Here is a 17,647-nt window from a genome sequence, read left to right on the forward strand (position 1 = left end):
CTTCCCTAGTGCAAGTGGTCCCTGGCAGAGCTTTGAAGGGGCCACTGTCACCTGGGCTCGTCACTTTTCCCTTCATGGACTTCCCTTTCCTCAGGCTCTGGAATACCATACTTTCTAATTCCTACTGGAGTGAACCCCTCTCTCAGGGACGTCCTCAGGCCACGTCATGCTCCCATCTTGCTTCCACAGGTCTTCAGCACTTTCAGCCTCAGTGTCTTGTCTGCTTGAGCCTTTCAGTGTCTTTATGGCTTGAGCCTAAACTTGCCTATTTTCCCTGGCTGCATGGAGTGGCAGAGCCTGGATATCTCCCTGGCCAGAAAGGATGCCTGGACTCAGACTTCCCCAGCCAGGAGAAGGATCAGGTCCACTCAAGTCCAGGGTGCAGGTAAGTCTGTCTACCACTGGGCTGGGGCCAGGGAATCGGCTTGTCCCTGCTATGGGCAGTGCTCAAAAAGTGGGTGTGGAGAGAGAGGAGAAAGGGCTTTATAATGAGCCAGGATTCACATGATCCGCTGGCCGATACGTGAGTCATTTGCAGTTGACCACTCGTTTGTAGATTTCTGGGCTCTTCTCCAGTTTCTCTTCCCCGCTGGTGGCCAGTTGGCCCTGTGGCATCCAGTTTCCTTACCTGCCTCAAGAAGGCAGGTCTGCTACCCTCTCTTGCCATTGGCCATGGGGCAGGCATGGAGGCCAAGGAAGAACAGAAGGAGGATGGTCCTTGGGACCGACAGGCCTGGGCTCAACTTTCAGCTCTACCAACCCTGGACAAGTCATCTGTTCTCCCTGTGTGAGATTCAGATTTATCCCTGGTGAATTGGAGCTAATACTTCCTAGAGTTACCGGTAAAGATTAACCGAGAAGATGGCTGTAAATTGTACAGCTCAGCCACTGGCACTATGTCCTCAATACATAAAGCTTTTTTCTCCACTTTCTCTCTTGCATCCTCCCATCTTGTCTTGAGTGGCTCAATGAGTCGCAAATATCCATTTGGCAACTTCCAACACTCCCCATTTTTAGATTTACATAAGACCAGCAGCTTTCTCTCCCTCAGCAGCAACAGAGGGTTGCAGAGCAGATGTCTTGGTGTGAAACTCCTCCCAGACGCATCCCATGAATGTTTGCCGACAAAACAGCACAGGGGCTGACCCTCCTTCCAGCTCTGCTTCCTCCCACCACTCGGGAGATTGAAAGGGCCTATCTCTCCACGTGGGCTTCGCAGTGGTAAAGAATCCGCCTGCCAATGCAGGAGACGTGGGTTCGATCCCTAAGTCAGGAAGATCGCGTAGAGTAGGAAATGGCAACCCACTCAAGTATTCTGGCCTGGAAAATCTCATAGACAGAGGAGCCTGGCAGGCTAGTTCTTGGGGTCCCGAGGAGCTGGATACTACTGAGCACATCCACACCCCCACGCACCATACCGTGCATTTCTGTCCTCTCAGGTGCTAGGGGCCTGTCCTCCTGTCTCCTGGCACCAGGCTGCAGATGGTGGGCCATGAGGCTGGCTGGAGGAAGCTGCTCTGGTCTGGACCTGTGCCAGGCTGCTCCCATCCAAGAGAATGCTCAAGAAAGAGATGGAGGGGCTGGGGTCAGGAAAGGGGCCTGCAGCCTGGCTGGTGGTGGTTGGGGGGGGGGGGCGGGTTGGTGGTCAGGGGTCCAAGCGTGCAGAAAATTTTTTCAGTTCCCACTGCATTGGGCCAGGAGTGTACTCCTCTGACCTTGCTTAGGGAGGGTGATTACTGGTCTGAACTTCAAAGCATGTTGAACCTGGCTAATTGCTGGTCTGAGGGTGCCAGGCGTGGGAGTCGCGGGCCGGCATAGGGCTGGTACTTGCAGCCCAGCCCCGGGCGGAGAGCCCCGATCCCCGGTAGGGTCGTCCGTCCACGGCTCCACTTGGAGGACCGCGGTCCCTGGCCTGTCCCGGCTGCCGTGCTGCTGTTGCCGAGGGCCCGCGGTCGCCTCCTTCCTCTCTGCCCGCGGCGGCTCGGTCAGGTGGAAATCTCTCCATTCAAACCCGCGCGGGCCAATCAGAACCCGGCGCGCCGCCGGTTCAAACGTGTGCTGCAGCTGGCCTCCCGCCTGGCGGCGGCGACACTGGCGCGGGGGCGGGTGAACCTGCTGCCTGGGTTACTGGGAGCAACACAGACGCCTCGCGTTACAGGCGCCCTCGTCCTGGCCCGGCCGGAGCGGAGCCGCCGCCATGGAGCGCTCCCTGCACCGTGTCTCCCTCGGGAGCCGGCGCGCCCAGCCGGGCTTGTCCTTCTATCTCACCACCTTTGGTAAGTGCGCCGCCCGAGGTGGCTTCGCTCTGCCCGCATGCCCAGAGAGGGCAGCTCCCTAGGGGGTAGGTGAGGCCGGGAGCACCTGCCTCCCGTGGTCATCCAGGAGGGGCTCAGGGCATAGGCTCAGGCCGAGCAAGCCTCTGGACACCACCTGCTGCTTGGCCATTGGTGTCCAGGGTAGTTGCTGCTGGCTCTCTTGGCTGGAATAATCGTGTCCAGTTAATACTTGAGAGATCCGGTCTGCCGCCGCTGAGTTTCCCATTAGCGAGCTGCTCGGCGTTAAATCAAGGTCTTGTTACTACATCTTGAGATCTGGGTCCTCTTTCCTTTGGCTCAGGGACAAGACAGGTGCAGGTCAGCCCAGGGGGACTTGGCTTCCTGCGGGCTCACCTTGGACGCAGCAGTGTGGTGGCGCCCGTGGACACCTGACCCTCAGCAGGGGTGGAAGGATTCTCTCCTCCAGGAGTTACCTGGCTCTCGGAAGGTTCACAGGGCTGCCCTGGGGACTGGAGGTAGAAAGAAGTGGGCAGTAGGCACCTGCTCCCAAACCCCTAGATAGCACAGCCGAGTTCCCCCAGTAACAGCGGGGCAGCAACCTTCCCAATGGTCTGGGCAAAGCCAGCCCCCAGAGTCCCCAGAGTGAAGATAATTGGCCCTGATCTAAGATGCAGCCCTTCACAGCCCTTGTCTCCTCATTGGTTCTGCATCTCTGTGGGGAGGGAGTTATATCTCCTCTCTGAAGACTTGAGATATAGAGACGAAGGTCTCCCAGTGAGCCAGTTGGTGCCTAAGCTTAAGCCTTCTGAGATGCCATGTCTAGAACATTAAAAAACAAACAAACAAACTTCAAAACAGATTTTTTTTTTAACACCAAAAGCATTTTGTATTGGGGTATAGCTGATTAACAATGTTGTGGGAGTTTCAGGTGAACAGTGAGGGGATTCAGACATACATGTACATGTACAAGACAACTTTTATACAATTTTCTTTATGAAGGATGAAGTAGTTAGCACAACGTAAGTGGACTTTGCCCACATTTCAAAGACAGGGCACCGAAGGAGTTACACCCTCCCTGGGGTTCTGGCTCTCCTATTGAGAGGCCTACCTCTATCAGTACACTTGGGTGTTCACAACCTGCCTCTTCTCTAGAGGCAGAAGGAGTGACGGAAAAGCAGTGGCTTGGCCCCTAGGAATGACCTGCGATCTGGCATCTTGGAATTCATGCGTCCAGTTGGTACAGGGTAACAGTAAGAGGAATTAACTTGCCACCATTTATTGCATGTTTATCTTTTGCCATGCCACATGCTAAGTGCTTTCCCTGTGTCATCTCATTTAAGCCTCCCAACTGTTAGAGGCCGTTCTCGTGAACCCCATGGGGATGTGGGGCTGTACCAGGCAAGGGAGGCTTCTGGGATGATCTGAGTTGGTGGGGCTGGGATGGTCAGGAAAGAGTGGCAGGGAGCTGTGGTGGCAGAGGCCTTGGTACCTTAGCTGTGTCCTGATTAAAAAGTAAAAAATGTGTTTCATTGTTTTTCCTCCTTATTATCATGGTAAGATGTATTCATTGTTAAACACAGAAGAAGAAAGTGAAAATCCCCAGAGAAAGCCATTGTTAACATGGTTTATATCCTTCCAGATTTATTTCTGTGTGTGTGCGCCTGCCTGACTCTAACAAAATTGAGATCCTATTGTATGTACAGCTTTGTAACTCATTTCATTTCCTTACTAGTGTGGTGGGACTATTTCCTTGTATCAGCCTGTATTCCTCTATTGAAGTAATCTCCTTGCCAGATCTGGGAAACTGGGGAGAGTCCAGCCCAGCAGGGAGTGGACGCCCTGCCCAGCGACGGCCTCCAGGCTGGGTTGGGTGGGTATCAGGGAAGGTTGCAGCGTGAACCAGTGACTGTGCCCTGAGTGAGCAGCAGGCGGGCAGGAACCTGGTGGGGTGGGGAACCTCTTGCTCTGTGTATGTAGCCTCCTCTCAACTGTCTCTGAGGACAGACACTGGAAAAGTTTCCTCTGATTTCCTGCATTAACTCTGTTTCCTTGACAAAATCAGCCCTCTTCCAGGCTGCTGGTTTTCTTTGTACACCAAATGACCTTTGCTTGTGAACGAGGAGTCTTATCAGCGGTTATCAAATGTGGCCAATAATTAGAAGCATCTGGAGAGCCTGTTAAATATACAGATTCCTAGGGACTTCCCTGGTGGTCCAGTGGCTAAGATTTCACGCTCCTATTGTGCCAGCCCCAGGTTCAATCACTGGTCAGGGAACTAGATCTCACATACTGCAAGTAAAAAAACAACCAAAAATATCTCACAGGCGGCAACAAAGATCCTGAATGCTGCAACTAATACCTGGTGCAGCCAAATAAATAAATAGTAAAAAAAAAAAAAAGCAAAAACCCCTACAGATTCCTAGAATCTTCTCCTGAAGATCCTGGTTTAACAGGTTTGGGGTAGAGTCAAGAAGTCACAGAAGTAGTATTTTGATGGTCAGCCAGGTTTGGAAGCTATAGATTCAGAGTCAGTTTTAACAGCCACCATGGACTCCCTTAAACTGAAGGTCTTTGCTAAGCTTTCCTCAATTTCCTGGCTTTCCCCCAGCATGGCAGGTAGCTCCTGGCCTTTAGCTGGGGGTTTTGCCAGGGTGGACCCAGACAAAGCTACTGCCTAGCTGGTGGTTTTCCTGAGCACAAACATTTAAGGGAGGTAAATTTCCAGAATTCCTTTCAGGGAGAATACTGTATGGAATATGTTGTGGTTTATGTATTTGTATGTGTGTGTTTGTGTGCATGAGTACAAACCTTTGTCTCCCACTAAGGGCACCTTCAAGTAATGTTAATTGGCCATACTTTTAAGTTGCTTTGTAGGAGATAGCCTGGCTTCATGGGAGAGGAGTAAGTAAACTAGAGTTTGAACCTAACAACTCCAGAGGGATTTTTGTTTATGAGAAATGGTATAATTTGAAGAAGCCATTACTGGTGTTCATAATTTTTTTTTCCTTCAGGATTATATATTTTAATTTTATTAGTATATTTGCTGGCTTTAAAAAATAGCTTTATTGAGATATAATTCACATACCTACCATTCATTCATTTAAAGTATACAATTAAATGGTTTTCAGCATATTCACAGAGTTGTGTAACCATCGCCACAGTCAATTCCAGACCATTTTTATCACTTCAGAAAGAAATACTGTATCTGTTAGTTTGAAAGTGAAAGTCACTCGGTTGTGACCAACTGTTTGTGATCCCATGGACTGTAGTCTGCCAGGCTCCTCTGTCCATGGCATTCTCCAGGCCAGAATACTGGAGCGGGTAGCCTTTCCCTTCTCCACGGGATCTTCCCAACCCAGGGATGGAACCCAGGTCTCCCGCATTGTAGGTGGATTCTTTACTGTCTGAGCCACCAAGCAGGCCCTAGTTTATTACCCCCCAATTCCCAATCCCCTCCATCCCTCAACTCTAAGCAATCACTAATTTACTTTCTGTCTCTATAGATTTGCTTATTTTGGATATTTCATATAAATGGAATCATATAACATCGTCTTTTGTGACTGGCTCCTTTCACTTAGCATAATGTTTTCAAGGTTCATCCATGTTGTAGCATGTGTCAATACTTCCTTGATATTTTTTTATGGCTGAGTAATATTTCATTGTATGGATATACCACATTTTGTTTTTGCACTCACTAATGGACATTTAGATTGCTTCTGTCTTTTGTCTATGATGAATACTGCTCTGCTACAAACACTCATACACAAGTTTTTGTGTGGACAAATATTTTCAATTCTCTTGCATATATACCTTGGAATAGAATTGCTAGAAGGGACAAGAAGGGCTTCTTTAGTGAATAATGTTTAATAATAGAAGAAAACACCAAAAGGGGAAAGACTAGAGATCTCTTCAGGAAAACTGGAAACATCAAGGGAACTTTCTGCCCCCAAATTGGCACAATAAAGGATAAAGAATAAAAAAGGCACCTAGTAGGTACTGAAGAGATCAAGAAGAGATGGAAAGAATACATGGAAGAACTGTATAAAAAAAGATCTTAATGAACCAGATTACTACAATGGTGTGGTTAGTCACCCAGAGCCAGACATTCTGGACTGTGAAGTCAACTAGACCTTAAGAAGCCCTGCTGTTAATAAAGCTAGTAAAGATAGGGCTAAGTCATGTGCGACTCTTGCAATCCCATGAACTATACCTTGCCGGGTTCCTCTGTCCATGGGTTTCTCCAGGCAAGAATACTTGAGTGGGTTGCCATTTCCTTCTCCAGGAGAACTTCCCATAAATATAGTGGTTGCGATGAAATTCCAGCAGAACTATTTATGTCCCTAAAGGACATAAATAAAGGTTTTGCATTCATTATGTCAGCAAATCTGGAAGAAGACCCACCAGTGGCCACAGCACTGGAAAAGGTCAATCCGATTCCCAACAAGGGTGGTACCAAAGAATGTTCTAACCAGCAGACAGTCACACTCATCTCCCATGCTAAGGTCATGCTTAAAATCTTGCATGCTAGGCTTCAGCTGTATGCAAACCAAGAACTGTAGATGTCCAAGCTGGTTTTAGAAAAGGAAGAGGAACTAGAGATCAAATTGCCAACATTCGCTGGATTATGGAAAAAGCAAGGGAATTTCAGAAAAATATCTATCTCTGTTTCATCAACTACACTAAAGCCTTTGACTGTGTAGATCATGACAAGCTGTGGAAAGCTCTTAGGGAGATGGGAGTACCAGAGCATCTTACCTGAGAAAACTGTATGTGGTCAAGAAGCGACAGTTGTCTGGAACCCTGTAAGGAACAACTGACTGGTTCAAGATTGAGAAAGGAGTATGACCGGGATGTCTGCCATCACTGTTTATTTAACCGATACGCCGAGCTCATCATGAGAAATGCTGGGCTGGATGAGTTACAAGCCAGAATCAAGATAGGCAGGAGGAACATCAACAACCTCAGATACGTGGATGATACCACTCTAATGGCAGAAAGCGAAGAGGAACTAAAGAACCTCTTGATGAGGGTGAAGGAGGAGAGTGAAAGAGCTGCCTTAAGGCTAAATATTAAAAAAAAACTAAGATCATGGCATCCGGCTCCATTACTTCATGGCAAATAGAAAGGGAAAAGCTGGAAGCAATGACAGATTTCCTCTTTTGGGGCTCCAAAATCACTGTGGATGATGACTGCAGCCATGAAATCAGAAGACGATTGCTTCTTGGCAGGAAAGCGATGACAAACCTAGATAGTGTGTTGAGAATCAGAGACATTACTCTGCCGACAAAGGTCCGTATAGTCAAGGCTGTGCTCTTCCCGGTGGTCACGTATGGTTGTGAGAGCTGGACCATAAAGAAGGCAGAATGCCAAAGAATTGATGCCTTCTAACTGCGGTGCTAGAGAAGACTCCTGAGAGTCCCTTGGACAGCAAGGAAATAAAACAAGTCATTTTTAAGGGAGATCAACTCTGAATATTCACTGGAAGGACTGATGCTGAAGCTAGTATTTTGGTTACCTAATGTGAACAGATGACTCATTGGAAAAGTCCTTGGTGCTGGGAAAGATTGAGGGCAGGAGAAGACGATGTCAGAGGATGAGATGGCTGGACGGCATCACCAGTACAGTGAACATGAACTTGGGCAAACTCTGGGAGATGGTGAGGGACAGGGAGGCACGGTGTGCTGCAGGCCATGGCGTGGCAAAGAGTTGGACATGACTGGTTGACTGAACAACAACAACAACAAGAATTGCTAGGTCAAATGGCAACTCTGTGTTTAACTGTTTGAGAAGCTATCAAACTCTCTTCCAGAGTGGTTGCACCATTTTACATTTCCATCAGCAAGGCTGAGGTTTTTGATTTCTCCACAATCTCACCAACACTTGCTATTGTCTGACTTTTTGATTCTAGCCATCCTAGTAGATGTGAAGTGGTATCTCATTATGGTCTTGACTTGCATTTCTCTGATGACCAGCGCTATTGAGCATCTGTCATATGCTTATGGGCTAATTATATATTTGTGAAAGTTTATTCAGATTATTTGCCCATTTAATTTGAAATTAACTTAAATAGCCAATTTCAGGACTGAAAGTGAAAGTCACTCAGTTGTGTTGGACTCTTTGTGACCCCATGAACTATATAGTCCTTGGAATTCTCCAGGCCAGAATACTAGAGTGGGTAGCCTTTCCCTTCTCCGTGGGATCTTCCCAACACAGGGATCGAACTCAGGTCTCCCTCATTGCAGGCAAATTCTTTACCTGCTGAGCCACAAGGAAAGCCAGTGAATACTGGAGTGGGTAGCCTGTCCTTTCTCTGGTGGATCTTCCGGACCCAGGAATCCAACTGGAGTCTCCTGCGTTGCAGGCAAATTCTTTACCAACTGAGCTATGAGGGAAGCCCTGATTCCAAGACTATTTGTTTTTTATTAAGTTGCAAGGGCTCAGTGGTAAAGAGTCTGCCTGCCAAGCAGGAGATGTGGGTTCAATCCCTGGGTCACAAAGATCCCCTGGAGAAGGAAATGGCAACTCACTCCAGTATTCTTGCCTAGAAAATCTCATGGACAGAGGAGCCTGGCAGATTACAGTCTGTGGGGGTCACAAAGAGTCAGACATGACTTGAGTGATTAAACACTACCACCAAGAATTCTTTGTATAGGCTAAATACTAGTCCCTTATCATAAATTATTTACAAATTTTTTTCAATCTGTGGCTTTTTTGACTGTGGCTTTCCTGATAGTTTTCTTTGAAGCACAAATGTTTTTCATTTTGATGAAGTCCAGTTAATCCATTTTACATTTTGTTGCTTGTACTTTTGGTGTCAAATCTCAGCATCTACTGTCATATCCAAGATCACAGAGATTTAACTCTGTTTTCTTCTAAGAGTCTTATAGTTTTGACTGTTAGATTTTGGTCTTTGAGTTTGAGTTTAAAAAGTATTTTTTAAAGAAGATTTTGAGTTAATTTTTGTATATGGCATGAGGAAAGGATCCAACTTAATTCAAGTGTATATGGTTTCCAGTTGTCTTGGGATCATTTGTTGAAAATGCCATTATATTGTCATTGGATGGTCTTGGCACCTATGTTGAAAATTAATTAACCGTACATGCATGAGTTTCTTTTCAGACTTTTAATTCTTTTCCATTGATCTGTCTGTCTATTCATTGGAAGGATGCTGGGAAAGATTGAAGGCAAAAGGAGAAAGGAGCAACAGAGGATGAGATGGTTAGATAACATCACTGACTCAATGCACATGAATTTGAGCGAACTCTGGGAGACAGTGAAGGACGGAGGAGCCTGGTGTCCTGTAGTCCATGGGGTTGCACAGTCCGACATGATTTAGTGACTGAACAACGAAATTCTTATGCCAGTATCACACTATCTTGACTACTGTTGCTTTGTACTAAGTTTTGAGATTGGGAAGTGTGAATCTTTCAACTTTTTTCTTCTTTTTCAAGATTATTTGAAATTATCTTGGATTTCCTGAGTTTCTATGTGAATTTTAGGCACAATATTTTATATAGAAAATATAAACCCAAGTTCATAAAAAGGTTTGATAAATATTTAAAGAGTATCTTCTTGAAAGGATACCAACTTATTAGCTTGCCTGAGGCAACAGATAATTAACCTACCTGGGATTCGGTCCAGGAGCTGAATGTGGTGAGTGGTCATGGAAGAGAACAGGTTGCCTTTCCTTCAGGGTGTCTGAGCGAGCCAGGAGCTGATAGGCAGTCTGGCCATGTTTTGAGGGCTGCAGGGAACTGTGAACATTGGGTGGCACAAGACACAGCCCACCTCTCTTTAGAACTGTTATCTCCAAATGAACCTGCAGGATAGAAGCTGTGGGTAGCGGCTTTGCGAGTCGCCTCTAGAGGAAGTGACCAGAATCTTTGGTTTGCTAGAAAGACAAAGTCAGAAAGATGTGGTTCTGAAGGCAGAGTAGACTAAGGAATGTCATGAATCTACTGGGCATCTTCTTTGTTTTTCTGTGTTTGTTGTGCTAGTACCACATTAGCCGGGACTTGTTGCTCTCCTTTCTCTGCCTCACATTAGAAGCTACAGAGATTAAAAAGTCCATTTTCCGTAGTGAGAATGAAGCTTGGGAACAGATGCCAGGAGGATAATGTGTTGGGCAGTGAGAAGTCAGGCCCTGAACTGGAGGCCCGCAACATGGCCCTGCCGGCTGCCCCTGGCTCACCCTGCTGCCCTGGGCCTGCAGTAGTCCCTGGGCTTGGCTGGGAAACCCATTGACCATGTCTCAGGAGCTTGTCATTTGCTGGTCAGGGTCCTCAGCCTTTATAGGCTTTCCTGTCGATTGGAGACCATTTGCTTGAGAGCGTTCAGAAACTCTCAGTTTCTGGCCTGTCAATAGCCCTTTGTTCTCTTTTCCAATTCTGCTTTTTATGTTCTTTTTCTTTCTTTTTTTTGCCATGCCACACATGGCCTGTGGGATCTTAGTTCCCTGACCAGGGATCAAACCCTTGCCCCTGCAGTGGAAGCATGGAACCTTAACCTCTAGACCACCAGGGAAGCCCTCTATGTTCTTTTTTTTTTTTAAACAAAACAAAACAAAATGAAACTCTTTATTATGAAATATAGCACACAGACAGAAAAGTGTCCCTCCAAATGATGTGCAGTTCAGTGGTTTATCATGAAGCAAACACTGTGTAACTTTCCCTGGGGTTAAAATTGCCAGAATCCAGAAGCCTTATATTTGATGTGTAGTTTTGTTTTCTTTTTCATCATTCAGTTCAAAATATTTTCTAATTTTCAAGTAATTTCTTGTTGAATTCATTGGTTATTTGGAAGTATATTTCTTAATTTCTATGTATTGGGGATTTTAGTAGTTTTTTGTCCAATGTATTTTGCATCCTGTCAGTCCTTTGATGGCCCAGCGTAATGTCAATTTTTATAAATGTTCCTTTTGTGCTTGAAAAGATCTGTAGTAAATGGGTGTAGGGTTCTTTGTATATGTCAGGTTTAGGTCACGTTCGCTACTTTTGTTGTTCACATATTCTGTCTTTGCTGATTTTTTTTCCCTATCAGTTACTAAGAGAAGTGGGTTAAAATTCCTGTTATGACTGTAAATTTATCAATTTCTCATTTTAGTTCTGTCATTTTCTCCTTTATGTATTTTGAAGCAATAGTAAGAGCATACAAATTTAGAATTATTATCTTTCTGATGAGTTTAGACTCATTATTATGATCTTCTTTTATTGTTTGAAGTCTTCCCTTTATTTCTAGTGGAGATAAAGTCTACTTTTCCTGACGTTGACATAGATAGCTGGTCTTCTTTTGGTTAATAATTGCGTATCTCTTTCCATCATGTTTCTTCAAATCTTTCTGTTTCTTTACATTTTAGGTGCAGTGTCTATTACAAATGGCAGGCACAGAATTGTTATTTTTTCCTTTGTAATACAGACCTGGAATGATCTCTTCCTTTAAAATGATCTTTATTTGCTTCTGTCAGGTGCTTGAGGTCACTAGCAATCTGGAGTAACCTTAATTCAGTGTTAGGGACTGAGATTGCATTGAGCTGCAGTCCTGTGCGGAACTGTGTTTAGCTGTGGTTTCGTTGCTGTTGTTGCTGTTCAGTTCCCAAGTCATGTCCGACTCTTTGCAATCCCATGAACTGCAGCACGGCAGTCTTCCCTGTCCTTTACCACCTCCCACAGTTTGCTCAGATTTATGTTCATTGAGTCAGTGATGCTATCTAACCATCTCATCCTCTGCCACCCAATTCTCCTCCTGCCCTCATTCTTTCCCAGCATCAGGGTCTTTTCCATTGAGTAAACTCTTCACATCAGGTGGCCAAAGTATTGGAGCTTCAGCTTCAGCTTCTGCATCAGCCCTTCCAGTGAATATTCAGGGTTGAGTTTCTTTAGGATTGACTGGTTTGATCTCCTTGCTGTCCAAGGGACTCTCAAGAGTCCTTGGATTAATATGGGACATTTCCAGATTGTAGTTTGGTGATAGTGAGTATGGTTTAAATCTATCAAAATTCTTTATAAAGAAAATCAAGGACCTCAAAAACTCGAAGTCGTCTTTATCCTCAGTCATACTATAGTGATTTATCTTAGAAGTGTATTTTCTTAACAATTTTTAAAATTGAAAAATGGCTTGAGAATTGAGATCAAATTTATGTCATCCAACTGTGGAGGCAACATGAGTATGTATTAGTAATCTACTGTGTCATAACAAATGGTCCCACTAAGTGTTGTCTTAAAAAACCAAACATTTTTAATCTCACTGTTTCTGTGTGTCAGGAGTTTGGGGATGGCTTAGCCAGGTGGTTTTCTTTAAGAGTCTCTCACAGAGGTTGCAGTCAAGATGCTAGCTGACTTGTGCTGGCAGCGCAGTCTGCTGCTGGAAGGAAAATCAGCTTGGGAAGCCACATTAATGTCAGATTTCACAGGAAGCAGAGAGTCAGATGAATGGGGTTGGATTGACCCATCAAATTTTTATTCCGCCCCAGCAGCCCCCTGCTCACTGTTGTTTTGCCAGCGTGGACGCATGCATGCTCAGTCACTCAGTCGTGGTACCATTAAATACCAGGGCCGCTTTTTCCAAATGGAACTCAAGATTCTCCCTCCTTAAAACAAGACGCTTAAAATTCTACAGGGCCACCTCCTAAGAGCTGGGTGGCTCCAGTTCCTCAGCGCCACTGCAGCTACCATATCTCCCTTGGAGGGCAGGGAGTGAAATTGATGACATAACCCCCTCTGAGTGTTACCAGTCAGCTCCATGCAGTCCCAGCCTCTTTGTGTGTTTGTCCTGTTATCGTCCTCCTTCCTGTGGCTTTCAACGCATGGCAGTTCTTAAATGGGGGAGGTGGATAGAGTTTGGAGGTGACTGCTGCTCCACGCTAGCCAGACAAGTCCCTCAGATCTGTATTCTCTACATACCCCCGCATGGCATGAATTCCTTCTAGGACACAGTCTTGCTGAACCTTGCATCCAGCAGTGGTCTGCCACCTCCATCTTCTTCCTTCCTTATCTGGGCAGGTCTCTCCCTGATGGTGTCCTCAGAGTCAGAGCTCATCTTCCCACAGTCCTCTACTTAGTAAGGTCTGCTGGATGAAATTTCTTTAGCCAGCTTCCATACCTTTATCCCCACAGTATCCAATGAGCCTGAAACCCCCAGGTCCTGGGCCAAACAGAATTTGGGTTTGTTGCCATCCCTGCCTGCACTTTTGGAAGCTCACTCTCATCTAGTACTTTTCCTGCTGTGCGGGGCCTGTCAGGCCTCCATTCACCTCTGGATTCCTGCTCCCTGCTACGCTCCTGCAGGCTCTCTGGGTACCCGGCACCACCGCCCTTTGTAGACAGAGTTGGTGCCCACCTGCAGCCCCATGGGAACTGAGGCCAGGCCTTATCCAGTGCTCCTGAACACCCGATGAGGATGACTGCAGGTCCTCTAGCCTGAACTTCCTGCGCACTCACAGCCCACACCCTGCGCCAGGGGAGAAAGTGGGGATATTGTTAAGACCAGAGATTTGGGGGCTTGTGAGGGACTTGATGAGCTGGTACCTAAACCCTCTGAAAGCCCCAGGGATTCAGCCTGACTTCCTCTTCTCCCGGTATTTCATTTCTCTAGACTTGGAGACGTTCTTGGAGCCTGCCCTCTTTTGGGCTTCCTCTTGGCTTCTAAGCAAAGGAAAAGCATTGTCATGTGTCTGATGGCTCTCTCTGCTCCTGGACCCCAGGGTTTCATTGGCAGAGGCAGTGGTACACAGAAGAGTGTTTTGGAAAACCAGTTCTGTACACAGGAAAGGAGCTGGAGTTTGGGCATAGTTCTGGGCTCTAGCTCTGGCTTCACCTACCTTGGTCCCCTTGGCCCAGGGCAACTCACCTTCCATCTCTGGGTAAGACTGTTCTGGCTACCTAATGAGAAGGTTGGACAAGGTGATTTCAGGAGCCTCAGATGTTCAAGTTGGACTATAAAGAAGGCTGAGCACTGAAGACTTGGTGCTTTCAAACTGTGGTGCTGGAGAAGACTCTTGAGAGTCCCTTGGACTTCAAGGAGATCAAACCAGTTACTCCTAAAGGAAATCAACCCTGAATATTCATTGGAAGGACTGATGCTGAAGCTGAAGCTCCAATACTTTGGCCACCTGATGCCAATAACTGACTCATTGGAAAAGACCCTGATGCTGGGAAAGATTGAGGGCAGGAGGAGAAGGGGGCGACAGAGGATGAGATTGTTGGATGGCATCACCGACTCAGTGGGCATGAGTTTGAGCAAACTCTGGGGAGGGTGTGCCTGGTGTGCTGCAGTTCATGGTGTCTCAAAGAGTTGGACACGGCTTAGCAACTGAACCACAGCAACAGACATTCGATAGATTGTGCTAAGGGGGAGGACAGAGAGGACGGGCATGGCTGAGGGAAGGCTCCCACACTTCATCGTACCCTCCCTCATCTGTGAGCCTGAGGATGGGCTGAAGTAGGGTTGTACTGCCCCTGGGGGCCTGGAGCCTGGGCTGCTGGGTTTGGTTTCTCTGCTGTAACAGGCTGTAGGCAACCTGGCCTTCCCTGAGGAGCCCTGTTTGCAGGGCCTGGAAGGGGAGCTGTGTGGAGCTGTGCACACTCATCTGGTTTCTGAGTCAGTCTACACCCCAGGCCTGTCCTCTGCTCTGGCTCCACTCTTGAGCTTGCTCAGGCCCCTGTCCTTAGCCCCTGGGCTCTGAGTTCCCTGAGGGCAGACGCTGTTCAGATCTGCCCTTCCTCCCTCAGGCCTTTGTGCAGAGGGCCAGCATAAGTTTATCAAATGGAATTAGTGACCCCTTGTGTTGGGAGATTTCTCGGTTCCGATTTCTAGGAGAGGGCTATTGGAAGGTGATAGGTGTTGGGCAGCACAGTGGTTCTAGTGGCCATGGGAAGCCTGATGTGTTTGGGCTCAGGTTGGCTTTGCACTGGTTCAGTTCAGTTCAGTCGCCCAGTTGTGTCCGACTCTTTGCCACCCCATGGACTACAGAACACCTGCAGCCCTGCAGGCTTCCCTGTCCATCACCAACTCCCGGAGCTTACTCAAACTCATGTCCATTGAGTCAGTGATGCCATCCAACCATCTCATCCTCTGTCATTCCCTTCTCCTCCCACCTTCAATATTTCCCAGCATCAGGGTCTTTTCAAATGAGTCAGTTCTTTGCATCAGGTGGCCAAAGTAATGGAGTTTCAGCTTCAGCATCGGTCCTTCCCATGAATATTCAGGACTGATTTCCTTTAGGATGGACTGGTTGGATCTCCTTGCAGTCCAAGGGACTCTCAAGAGTCTTCTCCAACACCACAGTTCAAAAGCATCAGTTCTTCTGCACTTAGCTTTCTTTATAGTCCAGCTCTCATATCCATACATGACCACTGGAAAAACCATAGCCTTGACTACACGGACCTTTGTTGGCAAAGTAATGTCTCTGCTTTCTAATACTCTGTCTAGGTTGGTCAAAACTTTTCTTCCAAGGAGCAAGCGTCTTTTAATTTCATGGCTGAAGTCACCATCTGCAGTGATTTTGGAGCCTCAAAACATAAAGTCTGTCACTGTTTCCATTGTTTCCTCATCTATTTCCCATGAGGTGATGGGACCAGATGCCATGATCTTAGTTTTCTGGATGTTGAGCTTTAAGCCAACTTTTTCACTCTCCTCTTTCACTTTCATCAAGAGGCTCTTTAGTTCCTCTTCGCTTTCTGCCATAAGGGTGGTGTCATCTGCATATCTGAGGTTATTGATATTTCTCCCAGAAATCTTGATTCCAGCTTGTGCTTCACCCAGCCTGGCATTTCTCATGATGTACTCTGCATATAAGTTAAATAAGCAGGGTGACAATATACAGCCTTGACGTACTCCTTTTCCTATTTGGAACCAGTCTGTTGTTCCATGTTCAGTTCTAACTGTTGCTTCCTGACCTGCATATAGATTTCTCAGGAGGCAGGTCAGGTGGTCTGGTATTCCCATCTCTTTCAGAATTTTCCACAGTTTGTTGTCATCTGCACAGTCAAAGGCTGTGCAGAGTTTGCATTGGTAGAGTTTCAGAAAAAGAAAATGTGTTAGACACAGATGCCTTTGGGTTGATGAGATCCCATCCATGGCTTCTGGCCACATTTGTCTGTTGCCAACCTCCCTCTCCCACCCCATACTGGATCGGGCAGTTTTTGTAGGAGGTTTCTCAGCTCTAGGGGGCCCCAAAGTGGTAATTGCTCTGACCTTGAGCTAATAATACTGTGGATTCTCCTGGCGCCTTTCATCCAAGGACCTCCTCACCCTCCAGCATTATCTGATTCCCACACAGCTCAGAGAGTGTGATAACCCCTATTATTACTCCACCCCACAGCCGAGGACACTGTGGCTCTGAGAGACAAGGGTCGTTGGGGCTGGAACTGGAACAGGCCTCCTGGGCTTCTGAGATCAGTGTCCTGGCAGGAAAGCAGCAGAGATTTCGGATGGGTGAAGAGCTGGATCGGGGTTGGCTGGAGTCTAAATTGCTTGGGACTGTAGCTTAAGCAGTCCAGAGTCTGAGAGGCAAGATCATAGTGGTTGGTGGACTGCTGCAGAGCTATAGATGCAGAGCTTCCCTCCTTTCTGTGCTCTGCCTGCCCTTCCTGCCGCCACCAACAAAGCATGAACCCCAGCCACCAGCCCACTTTCATGGGGCATGTCCAGAGATGAAGAGTTGGGATGATGAGGGATGTCTCATTGTGCCCTGAGAAATGGCAGAGAGACTTTAGACTTTGATCTAAAGAAGAGAGCCTAGAGACTGCAGAGTGAGGCCCAGTCAATGAAAGGTACCAAGAGACCACATTTAACTCCATAGAGATGGAGCATTGAACAGCCAGAATTATCTCGAAAAGGAAAGAGCTCTCATTTCAGGAAGTGAGCTCCCCATCCCTGGAGGTGATCAAGCAGAGGCAGATAACTGCTAAACAAGGTTGTCATGGATGGAGCAGATACAGGCTTTCTGGTTGATGTACTGGTTCTCTGCAGGCCCTGTGTCCACTGGGTAGATGGAGCTCAGTGGCTTCTTGAGGTTCTAGGAGGAGTCTATTTGACTTGAGAGATGATTTTTTCCACATGTCATTGAGGACAAAGAGCGTGTCCTCTCTCTTCTCTCTCTCTGGAGAGCTGCTGGATGCCTATGAGGATGACCTGATGTTCTGTTTTTATATTGTGTTTTTAAAAATAAAAACTGTGAAAGCCACGGGAGAAACGCCATGCCACCCCTCAATTCTTCATCTGTATTCCAGCCCTTGTCCTTTGATTATCTTCATGCTTCCCCTCTCCCTCCCTTTCTTGCTTCCCCCTTTTCTCTCTTTCTCTTCTTTCCTCTTTAGTTTTTTAAGAAAATTTTACTGAAGTATATGTAGTTGAGTTACAGTGTTGTGTTGAAT

General features: G+C 46.7%; 1 protein-coding gene across 1 annotated transcript in view; it reads left to right on the top strand.

Annotated features, from left to right (window-relative positions):
* The first annotated feature begins 2,197 nt into the window (after positions 1-2,197).
* Positions 2,198-17,647, top strand: part of RGS3 (regulator of G protein signaling 3) — a 136,323-nt gene continuing 120,873 nt past the window's right edge. The window contains exon 1 of the mRNA XM_052644576.1: positions 2,198-2,276. Within this exon, the coding sequence (XP_052500536.1) occupies positions 2,198-2,276 (79 nt within the window). The remainder of the gene's footprint in view (positions 2,277-17,647) is intronic.

The sequence above is a fragment of the Budorcas taxicolor genome, chromosome 8, assembly GCF_023091745.1.
Source record: "Budorcas taxicolor isolate Tak-1 chromosome 8, Takin1.1, whole genome shotgun sequence".
Lineage (NCBI taxonomy): Eukaryota > Metazoa > Chordata > Mammalia > Artiodactyla > Bovidae > Budorcas > Budorcas taxicolor.